The sequence below is a fragment of the Alosa alosa genome, chromosome 23 (genome assembly GCF_017589495.1).
Source record: "Alosa alosa isolate M-15738 ecotype Scorff River chromosome 23, AALO_Geno_1.1, whole genome shotgun sequence".
Taxonomy (NCBI): domain Eukaryota; kingdom Metazoa; phylum Chordata; class Actinopteri; order Clupeiformes; family Clupeidae; genus Alosa; species Alosa alosa.
This window is the reverse complement of record NC_063211.1, coordinates 18,664,734-18,675,734: the sequence shown is the minus strand read 5'-3', so window position 1 is coordinate 18,675,734 and position 11,001 is coordinate 18,664,734. Positions and strand designations below refer to the sequence as shown.

The following is an 11,001-nucleotide window of genomic DNA, read 5'->3' as shown; positions in this document are numbered from 1 at the left end:
GGTCAAAAGTAAACGTCATTAGCGGTTTATTTATTTATTGTAGGCCTATTATTAAAGAGTGTTTTTAATCTAAATGTTCAACTTCATGCTTATGCACTAGACTAGGTATAAGTGCTCTCCCCAATCCCAGACTTTCACATTGCATGTTTGTTTGTAATGGATGCAAAACAGCCTATTGCTGAATGTATGGAGGGACGAATGAACTGTCCTCCCGACCAGGCAACCCCATTCTAAGTAAATGCACACATATTCCCTCACGGGATCAAAAGAGTATAGGCCTATATACTTATACATATCTGTGTTTATAGCCTACTATATGTATTGCAGGTGAGACATGAAAAAGCAGTTTTAGAAAAATGAGTTGCCAACCTGAATGAAGGCCTGTGGGTCATGAAGGGCAGTTATTTGGATGTGCGGTGGCCTTACCCACGTAAAGAGTGAAATAACATTTTGTAGCCTACTATAGAAACATTATATCATTGGAAACATGCATTATTCTAGCTATATAATATGTTATAACCGCGAGATACAGCGCTTTACGATGACGGCAATGAGTTAACAGAAGACGCAATCTACAGTGGGCTAGCCCATCTGAATATCTGCAATCTAGGCTAGGCTACATATCTTAAACTGTATGTTTAAACTGTATTTCGAGTTTAATGTCGGCATGACACGTCGAGATTAAAGTAGATAGGCCTATACTTCAACTTTATTCTCGAAATATCGAGTTTAATGTCGACATGGCGACTTTAAAGTCAACATGTCGAGTTTAATCTCGCCATGGCAAAAAATGTTTTTTTTTTCTTCATGTGTGGCCCTAATACTCCGTCGTACTTATGCAATATCCTTATGATTCCATAGCCTAAAAAATAAGTCTTGTATCTGACCAGACTTTTCTTGTTTTTGTATCTGACCAAACTGTACAGAGCTCGTTTTCAACCATGACCTAACCACAAAAGGTAGACTGTGCTGCAAATTGTGACTCGATGTCGTAAAATACAAGCGAACAAGCGACCCGAAAATGGCGGAGTATTTGGCATCCATTTTTGGTACAGAGAAAGATAAGTAAGTAGTACACCAAAGTTAAGTGTTTTAGCAATACATGTTAACATGATACATACTTAAAAGTACACTACAGCTTATAGCCTCTCATTTTTTCTGTGCAGGCGGCAATGTTATGCTAATCAAACGTGTGGACAAACCTTGCTATTCAACTAACGTTAACGTTAGCTTTTGTAGAGAGGGTGGGTGACTAAGTTAATAGTGAATTTCAAATCTAACATCAACAGGTAATGCTATGCCATATACACGAAAGAATCGAAGTAGTTCTGTACACGTTACCAATTCCATACAGCTCTTGTGGGATGCTGTTTAGCTTACTTTTTCAAACCTGCAGTTGTGACAAAGTCCTCTCAGGCTGTTTGTGATGAGTGTGTTATGCTATTTAGATAGAAACGTTATCGTGCGTGCATTGGGTATGTGTGGATGCCATAGCCATAGTTTAACGGTTTTATTTGATATGTGCACATTATGGCACAAATGAGATAATTTCGAAGACAGTCAGGTGGATCCTCGTTTTTTTTTTCTGCTCTGTGCCACTTTAACCGTATTAAACACCAATGCGTTTGGTTACTTTTAAATAATACTAATGTAGGTACGTCTACCTTTGATTTATTCATTGATTTTAGGGTCAACTGTTCTTTCTACTTCAAAATTGGTGCATGCCGCCATGGCGACCGCTGTTCCAGGTTGCACAACAAACCCACTTTCAGCCAGGTAAGATCTTTTTCATGTATGTGGGTAAGACATGCCCACCATACTTCTCATTTTACTATCAAACCAGATTTCACATATTCTGTTAATGAAATGATTTTGCACCGTCCTTTTATGTAAGTTATGTGTTATGTTCTCTATATGTCTTTGTTTGACTAAAGTGAGTTATTATACAGTCCATTGCTGTTTTTCCACTATGGTTGCATATACAGTATTACAGTTACTTTTGTTAGAATACAAATGCAACAAAAGTTGTAACAGACTCTCCATGCACCTGTCTATTTTTCACATTATTTATGTTTATTAAACATCTTACTCTTGTCCCAACAATGTCATATGTTGCATGCATAACATTGATTGTGTTTTGGTTCACAGGCTCTGATTTTGAAACATAACACAACAACCTTATATATGAAGCATTACCTTACCATAACATTGTAGGATAGACTAGTTAAATTTCCAACTAAAACAATATGTGGGGACTTGGGAGACTTAGGGAGTTAACTCAGTGTAGGCCATTTTATAGAGTCTGCACACAATCATTATTTTTACCCCATGTTGGTTTTCTGAAGTAAAAGGTATGGTGCCATTCTCAGATTTAGTCTTTGGCGGAAGACACTTTCCTCTGCATTGCTGTATAAACTACATTACAGTATAGTATAAACTATACTACAACTTGAATTCCCACATTTCTTCCCTATGTAAGTGAACACAACATAGCATAGACCATCCATCAACTTCCAATGCTGTCTTTACCTTTGAGCAACAGTTGTCATCATGATCAGAATTAAAATATATTCATCCCAGTCCTAAAGTAAGAGAAGATGTCAACTTCCAAAGTCATAGTTTTTATGGAGCTTAAAAATGGTTATTTTATTCTGTATTGGGTAGCATAAAACACATCACTGGGTTAGGTGTGTCTGTTAGAGAGACAATGAGACCTTTTCGCTTAGTTTAGATCCACACTTTTTTTTTAAAAATTCAGATTTCTTCGCAGTTAAAAAAAATAAATACAAATTAAAAGAAAGAAGAAAAACTTTTCTAGACAATGGAGTCCACATTATTACTTCCCATCTCCAAACTGTAAACAACCAAACAACCACCACTTTTTTGTAGGTTTGCTCCACTTTAGGGGAGCTTGATGGGGAGATTGATTTGATTTGGATTTCTGTGTATTCCTCCCTCTGCAGACCATCTTGATTCAAAACATCTACCGTAACCCCCAAAACAGTGCACAGACAGCCGACGCGTCCCGCTGTAAGTCCTATTACTCCACAGCAGGGCGACAGGGGGGCGGCTAGTTCACCCCCTCTTTTTTTGTTATGATTCCGGCTCCTCCCGGTGTAGGTCCAGCTCAAAGCCTCTTGTGAAGAGGCAGCCTCAGCACTGTTAAACAGGGCTCCCAACCTTCCAGCACATCACCTGCTCATGGAGAACATTCAGAGCACCCCCGCTCGCTATGGCAGCAATGCAAGTCGGCAATGCACCCCTCTCTCCCAAATGAAAAAGAATGCAATAGGTAGCAAAGAGCCTGAGCGTAATCTATCCTCATGTTGAGCCCTGTGTAGCAGAGCTGATGCTTTGCCTCCTGCACAGGTAAGTATTGTCTAGGGATGTGATCTGGGCCATGGTGTTGCAGTGTGGGCACGACCATGTCCTCCGCTAACCTCCGCTTTACTTTCTCCACAAGGGGCTCAGAACTCTGCCTGACCACATCCTGTGAAATTGGTGTTGTCATTCCTATCACGGACCAACCCAGCACGTAGATATGATATTATTGTTTAGGGCATATGTGCCTTATTAGTGGCGTGTAAAGCACCTTTTTTGTATACATGCACACATAATGTATATAACAGTTGTTTGTGTGCATTTGTAAATTGGTATGTGTAAAAGAACATACATACATACATACATATAAAAATAAAAAGTAAAAAAATTTTGATAAAAATGAACTGAACTGTTTTCTGTTGTCTAGAGTTCATGCAGAGTTCTGCTCACTTGATATTTTCAGCTTCTCCAGATGTTCGGTTTCGTGGAGTCATCTAATCCCCCTTCTTTCCCCCCAGGCCAACCTCCTGTTCATGCAGTTTCTTGTGTTTACAAATGATAATCATCAAGACCTCCTCATTTAAAACCCCAACTTTGCTTAGACCTGTAATTTACAAAAATGTACATTTTGTATTTCAGACCATTGCCCTCTTGAACATTTACCGTAACCCACAAAACAATGCCCAGTCTGCTGATGGTTTACGGAGTAAGTTGTCCCCGCCTCATGTTCACTGGACCCCAGCAGGGTAGACTGCAAACGTCTGGGGCCCTCTCGTCTTTTGATGTGATCACCTTATCTGCCATAATGTGTGTTGTGTTATTGGGTGTATGTGTGTGTGTGTGGAGGGGGTTAAGCTACAAATTATACTCAGAATAACTCTTGGGGTATGGAAAGGGATGCTGCCATAGCAATGCAGATTTCAAAGAGTCTTTGAGGCCCAGTCTTGGCGCAGATGTCCAATAAATGTAGAGCAAAGCATTTCAGGAAGCCAACAGTAATTCAAACCAAATGTGAATAGCCTGCAATGTATCTTAAAAAGAAAATATTTGTAAACAACTATTGTTTGTAAACTACTATAACAACTTGTCACAGTGTGTTTTGTTAAATTATTAATTTAAACAGAAACGGCAAACAGTAAATGCTCCAATATAGGCCTATGACCATCACTGAATTTTGTCATGTCTCTGAAAACACCACCTGAATACGTCTTTAGTGGCATTGTCTTCCCATTCTCTTAAGTGAATATGCAAGAGCGGACATAATCAGGATTCATATATGGGTTCAATTCAAGTACTAGTGTAGGAGCTTGCATGTATGCATGTGCACATAACCCTGTGCTTTTGTCCTTCGGTAAAGGAATCTGGACCATTTTCCCACTATTTGTTAATTGTCTCAGGTGTGGCCTATGAGGGGGTTAGTCTAAAGGGAGGAATTTAGGGCTGTATTTTGAAGGCAGTAATATGCTATAAGTTAGTAAATGTAGTGGAGTGTGTTCTTAGTGGACTGACTATTATACTCATGGGGAACAAATAGTCCTGTGAAGTCCTGTGAAGTGCAGTAGTGTTTAGCTGTCCACTTAAAAGTATTTTGGAGCACTCAGGCGTTGATAAATGAATACCAGATTACTGCCCTCAAATTAGGGCCCTTGTTGTCTTATTTCTTTGCACTTTATTGCTTTTTAATGTTAATTATATTGTGAATTTGTTTTTTTTACTAACAAGCATGTCTCGAAAAAAAAATAACATGTTTAAGTTCATAAAACATTTATCTGATACTTTATGGACTGCGGGCATTTTTTGAATCGCTTGAAGGTTTCCGTTTTTGATAGGTTGTGTTTATGTTGTTTGCCAGGTGCTGTAAGCGATGTGGAAATGCAAGAGCATTATGATGAGTTCTTCGAGGTGAGTGCCCCCAGAGCCTGCAGAGAGAGAGAGGTTCAAATGAGTGTAGGCGCTGCCAGGGCACAATGTGTGCTGACCAATGACCGTGTATAGAGTCATTGGTGTGGGCACTGCCAGGGCATGATCTGTGCCGACACATTCCCACCCCCTACACGTCATCTTGCATACAATTATCTCCTCGTGGTGAAACCTTGTAGCGTGGTCATGCGTTTGTACACTATTTCACAATGAGGACACGGTACAATATTGACTTTGTGGAGCGGATGTGCAGGTGCTGTGTTTGTAGAAGGATGACGAGATTGAGGAATGGAAAAAGTTTTTTTTAGAGGTCGTCAATCTCTGACGAAAAAGATGGAGTAGCCAAAGGTTACATAACTGTTCTAAAATACAGTATGCTGCCATATTAAATGATTTCTTTTGGGTTATTAAGTATTTTAAAACGATTTTGTCATGAATTCTTCTTTTGTCATCACTTCTTCAACAGGAGGTCTTTACGGAGATGGAGGAGAAATATGGAGAGGTGGAGGAGATGAACGTGTGTGATAACCTCGGTGACCATCTAGTCGGAAACGTTTATGTCAAGGTTGGTAAAACGTGACCTGGGTTATTGGTGTATGGGTATCATGTAAATAAAAGTAAATGTTGAATTATACAACTGGTAAGATATGTTTTTTGTATGTATGCATCAGTTTTGTCTCCTAAGGCTGTGATCTTTTTCTCTTCAACCAACTATTGTGATTCATATAATATTTAAGGTGCATAAGTATCACTTTTTGTTGTGAAATGTTTGAGTGGGCCAGACTGCATAATAAGTAAGCAGTGTTTTTAAATAGCGTAATGACTGTAAACTTTAAAACCCCATTTTGTCGTTATCTTCACTTCACATCCACACACTGAACTCCCACTGCTCCTCTCTGACTGTTAGTTCCGCCGTGAGGAGGATGCAGAGAAAGCTGTGATGGACCTGAACAACCGCTGGTTCAACGCCCAGCCCATCCATGCAGAGTTGTCACCCGTCACCGACTTCAGAGAAGCCTGCTGTCGACAATATGAAATGGGGTCAGTCACTTGCTTCCCCCTACTATCACCTGTTCCACCTTCACTTCCTGGTGACCCAGGCTCATCTGTATGATGCAACAGATATGTCCGGTCAAACTATTTATTAATTTTCTGATTGGACAAGAGCAGAGGCTTCACCAGACCCCTATTGGCCACAGTATTGAACTGCTGTGCCCCAGTAAATTAAGTTAAGGTTTTTAACTAGCTCCTGTTGCCTATTTAACAGCAAATTATTATATTATTATTATTATCATTATCATTGGACTGTGCCTCGTTGGAGTTTTGGGTCAAGTGATACCCCTGGACAAGAGGTATTTCAGAGTAGGGATATCCCAAGACATCCCAACTCGGACTCTTCACTGCTAATAATCACTCTGACGTGAAAGATCCATTAATTCAGTCATTTCATAACATCACATTTGACAGTTACTATTTGCATGAGCCAAGACTGAAAGGTATACAATAATATCAAACATGTTCAATATTATCGTAGTATAAAGACGAGGAAAAGATTGTCTTAAAACAACTCAGACTGCCACTTTACACAAAACGATTAATGCTGGCCTTACATTGTACGTTTTCATGCGATTTCACAGTCAGCGACTGAATTTCCAAAGTTGGGCAGAAATCATGGGAGTTGTATTGGAGTCGCAGTGCACTCCCGTCAACTAGATTGTGTAGTGTAAGGTGCCAATCTTAGCGGTTTTAAGTCAGTCTCTTTTTCTAGTCTTGACATTCGATAATATCAAACATGTTAGATATTATCGCAAGTCTTTTAGTCGTGGCTCATGCAAATAGTGATGTGAACAATATAAAAAACAACTCTCCAACACCAAACAGGAAGGGGCAAAGTAGGCGACAGCTGTAGCCTATATGATTATTTGTTATTTTGTTTCTTATAAATTATTAGTCAGCTATTCCACGTGACCGAACGACTCTATATCGGTTAGTGATGTCGCACATGAAACAATGCTGCAGAAATGCGAAAATATGACTGATAGGAGTAGGTTATCTTTTGAGTTCCTGTTGATATCTAGTGCACAATGGGAAATAATTTTAAGGAATCTAGTTGCAGTCTTGTAAATAGTGACCCTGCAAAATCTCGTCATTAAAAAATCATAGTCTATGACTAGTCTGTGACTTAACAACTCTATGACTTGTCTTTAGATGTGAGAGGGTCTAAGACTATAGTCTTTCAAAATTATTTACTAAATCTTTGCAAAGTATTTCAGTGTAAGGAGGGCATAAGATGACCAAAGCACACTGCAACTCTAGTAAAACTGGAAGTGATTTCATGCTTTGGAAATGTCTCTGAAATCATTTGAAAATCAAATGATGTACGTCTTGCATAAAATAAAGACTTCTTGGTATACCTTTATCCCACCTCGCTGTGTTTGGCAAAAGTTAAGTTGCCAATAGCAGTGATATTCCTGCTGTGTCTGGCCACAGGTGCTGTCAGAATGCCTCTTCACACACAGTGACCCCAAACTGACCTACTTATAGAACTAGCTCTGCCCAGAACCAATGTCTGAATGTTTTTCAAGTGCAGGAACCACATTTCATTAAGGTTAGAGGGCACTGACCGGCATTCAAGAAGTGATTTCAGAGCTTGGTTATTGTACCTGCAGGTGGTTATTGGCATCTATACTTTAATACTTTGCTGAATATTAGAATTTCTTTTTTTATCTATTTTTTTTTGTTAATGGTGGTTGAATCCACCTAGTTTTATTAGTTGTGACGGGAGATTCCTTATACTCTACCTGCTAAACAACATTAACTGAATCTTAAAATGTAAAGAGCTTTTGCGCCTGACGGCATTCCCTTTTTCCCCACAGGGAATGCACAAGAGGCGGCTTCTGTAACTTCATGCATCTGAAGCCCATCTCTCGGGAGCTCCGGAAGGAACTGTATGGGCGCCGCAGGAAACGGTAAGCATTTCTGGAGACACACTTACACACTGTGCCGTACCAAGCCAACAGTTGGCCTATGTTGGGCCATTGGTGAGCATGTGTTGTAGTGTTTGCATTGTGACCCACACCATTGGCACATCAGGGAAAGAGAGGTAGAGTTGAGTATTGTCTGCATAGCAGTAATAGCTAAAATCCATGGGAGCAAATGAGCAAGGAAGTGGTGTAAGTAGAGAAAAGTAAGGGCCCTAATACTGATTCCTGAGGCACACCTGACGTAAGGTCATGAGACTTTGATACTTGTCCCTGCCAAGACACCCTGAATGAACGCCCTTTAAGGTAGGATTCAAACCAGTTAAGAGCTTTCCCAGAAATTCCTACTTCAGATAATGTAGAAAGGAGAATGTCATGGTTTACAGTATCAAAGGCTGTAGATAAGTCAAGTATAATTAATGAGAACATAGTTAGAAAATGGCTGTTTTATTTGACATTGTTATTTGTACACGGAACTATAAAAATCACAACATGTAAACAGGGAAATATTGGAGTTCTTTTGTCATTATTGGGAGCTGTAGGATATTGGAGCCGCTAACTTCGAGGCACTGTGCTAAGCTAGGCTAGTGGTGGGTGTGTCAGACCGTGTTACTGCACGCACAGAGACGAGAAGGGTATGTATCAACTTACCTAAATCTAGGAAATACAGTGAATAAACTAATATCCCAAAATGTTGTGTCTTTTAAAATAACAAACTATTCCAGAACTGAGCGAAGTATTAAACACATGCGTGACTGCCTGCAGAACAGCAGGTACGATAGACTGCAGAAGAGTAGACGGTACAGGATCCAAAGTGCATGTTGTTGGTCGAGTGGGTTACAGTGTGTGTATAATTCACTTATCTCTGAATTTTGCTTATTCTTTGTCTCTCTGACCCTCTTTAGGCACCGGTCGCGCTCACGTTCCCGTGAACGCCGTTCTCGTTCTCGTGACCGAGGCCGCCGTGATCGTGAAAGGAAGAGGTCGAGGGATCGGGAACGTTCTGGAAGATTCTAACGCACCTCCTCTCATCTCTCCGTGTTCCCTTGTCCCTTCAGTTCTGAACCATTCAACCCGATCAAAATCCATTTCAAATGTTGGGCTTTTTTTCTTCTCGATTATTCCATTTACTCTTTTTTTTTTAATAACTCAAGAAGCCTGATTTCTCAATAAATTACTTTGTAGTTATTCTGGACTAAGTGGTTTTCTTTCCAGTTACAGCCTAGGTTTGGCTACACTCCACTAAATCCACTGTGTAATGCCTTTGCGTTTGGTCAGCTTGATTGGTGAAAACCTTAAGAGTGCTATGAACGGCAGGAGAAATGCCAGTTTCATAGGCCAACATGCTTTTCAATGAGGTTAAATGTAGATCTGCATAGAGGAGATTACATATTGTCGCACATGCGTATTAGCATAACTTTTCCTAATTCCAGAAAGAAAAAAAAAATGAACACTCCACATCAAAGCACTCCGCCTCAAGTTTCCATTGCTCTTGATCAGTTGGAACGCTCAGTTAATATGGTGGAAATAGGACATCTTTAAGTGTCAATATAGTGTCAAAAACATGATTTATTCCAGAACATAACTTTCAGATGGAAGTTTAGCGTCAATTGCCCTAAACCAGAGACTTTCTAATGAGGAGACACAGCACTCAAAAAATCCTCCATAGAAATGCATTGGGCTAGTTTGTAACGCCAATATGGCCGTTACTACACATATCACACCCCTTCCTCGGCAAAACGTCGACATGTGAATACATTGAGCCAATCATGTGGTGTGATGTGAATACATGAGCCAATCATATGGTGTGTTGTGAAGACATCTGGAGCAAGATTGGTGTCGTGAAGCCTTGCGCACGCGCATTTCTGCCGAAATGGATGCCCAACGAGTGTCCAAAGAGCGTTGCCATATGGCCGCCGAGTGGAGGGACTTGCCTAAAAGGACTTTGCCTAAACCTACTAAAGTATCATTGCACAAATTAAAACATCTCCCCGACCCTCTCAGGTGAACATATTAGGCTACTTTTAAGCTCTCATGAAAGATTTTCTTCAAAATGAAGAACTATTTTTTTATAAAGATAAGACTGAAGGCTAGTAGGCTATACTGGGCTGGCAGAACACATAATTCCATACGCGTAGATTACGGGGGACGGGGGATATGTCCCCACCACTATTTATAATTGAATTTTGTCCCCACCACTTCTAAAAATGTGCAAACCAAAAACCGAAAAAATTGCGACCGAAAAAATCCCCACATACCGAAATCATCGAGTCTAAACCATGCGATAGGCGCGCACAATGACATCCTCACAGCATGCACACCTGCCTGGATTTGTGTGGAGTAGTGTTGCGCGGTTAAGGTTTTTTAACATCCGCACCCACCCGACCCGTCAGGAGCGTCGATCCGCACCCACCCGACCCTCCAGTCATTTAATGCCTGCTAGAGGTAGCTCGGAATGCAATCGGTTGCAATCCAGCGATAAAAAAAAAAGCATAAACTCATGAGCGTCGGTCTGCCCTATATGTAGGCTATATCCTCTGATTGTAATGTTTACAGATATCTAGGCGATATTTGTAACATTTATTTTGTATTTGGCCTGTTATAAAATCACGTAGGCCTATTGAACAATTGAAACACATTGTGAACCCCAAAGTTGGAGACATGCACAGACATTGCTGCCAATTCAAATCCGGATTAGGCCTACTCTGGAATGGCTAACTGTACAGGGGAGTGCTTTAAACTTTAATTAAAACTTTAAACTTTAATTACACCTTTGTGT

At 40.2% G+C, this 11,001-nt stretch overlaps 1 protein-coding gene across 6 annotated transcripts; it reads left to right on the top strand.

Annotated features, from left to right (window-relative positions):
• Window positions 1-829: 829 nt before the first annotated feature.
• LOC125288465 (splicing factor U2AF 35 kDa subunit) lies at window positions 830-9,410 on the top strand. Of its 6 annotated transcripts, none has more exons than XM_048234856.1 (9): window positions 830-1,065; window positions 1,689-1,776; window positions 3,961-4,027; window positions 5,174-5,223; window positions 5,708-5,806; window positions 6,149-6,282; window positions 8,118-8,210; window positions 8,765-8,857; window positions 9,128-9,219. In XM_048234856.1, exons 1-8 carry the CDS (start codon window positions 1,022-1,024, stop codon window positions 8,808-8,810), a joined length of 621 nt encoding a protein of 206 aa, XP_048090813.1. In that variant the 5' UTR covers window positions 830-1,021; the 3' UTR covers window positions 8,811-8,857; window positions 9,128-9,219. The 6 variants fall into 6 exon arrangements, with proteins under 6 accessions (XP_048090813.1, XP_048090812.1, XP_048090818.1 ...); XM_048234858.1 differs by lacking the exon at window positions 8,765-8,857 and adding an exon at window positions 2,964-3,030 and having other exon boundaries at window positions 1,017-1,065; window positions 9,128-9,410; XM_048234857.1 differs by lacking the exons at window positions 830-1,065; window positions 8,765-8,857 and adding exons at window positions 1,123-1,289; window positions 2,964-3,030 and having other exon boundaries at window positions 9,128-9,410.
• The last annotated feature ends 1,591 nt before the right edge of the window (window positions 9,411-11,001 follow it).

Excerpts from the sequence above, each read along its gene's own strand:
- LOC125288465 (XM_048234855.1), top strand. The coding sequence starts at position 1,022 with ATGGCGGAGTATTTGGCATCCATTTTTGGTACAGAGAAAGATAA. Across the intron at positions 1,777-3,960 it reads ACAAACCCACTTTCAGCCAG|ACCATTGCCCTCTTGAACAT; the intron begins GTAAGATCTTTT and ends TTTGTATTTCAG. Across the intron at positions 8,211-9,127 it reads TATGGGCGCCGCAGGAAACG|GCACCGGTCGCGCTCACGTT; the intron begins GTAAGCATTTCT and ends GACCCTCTTTAG.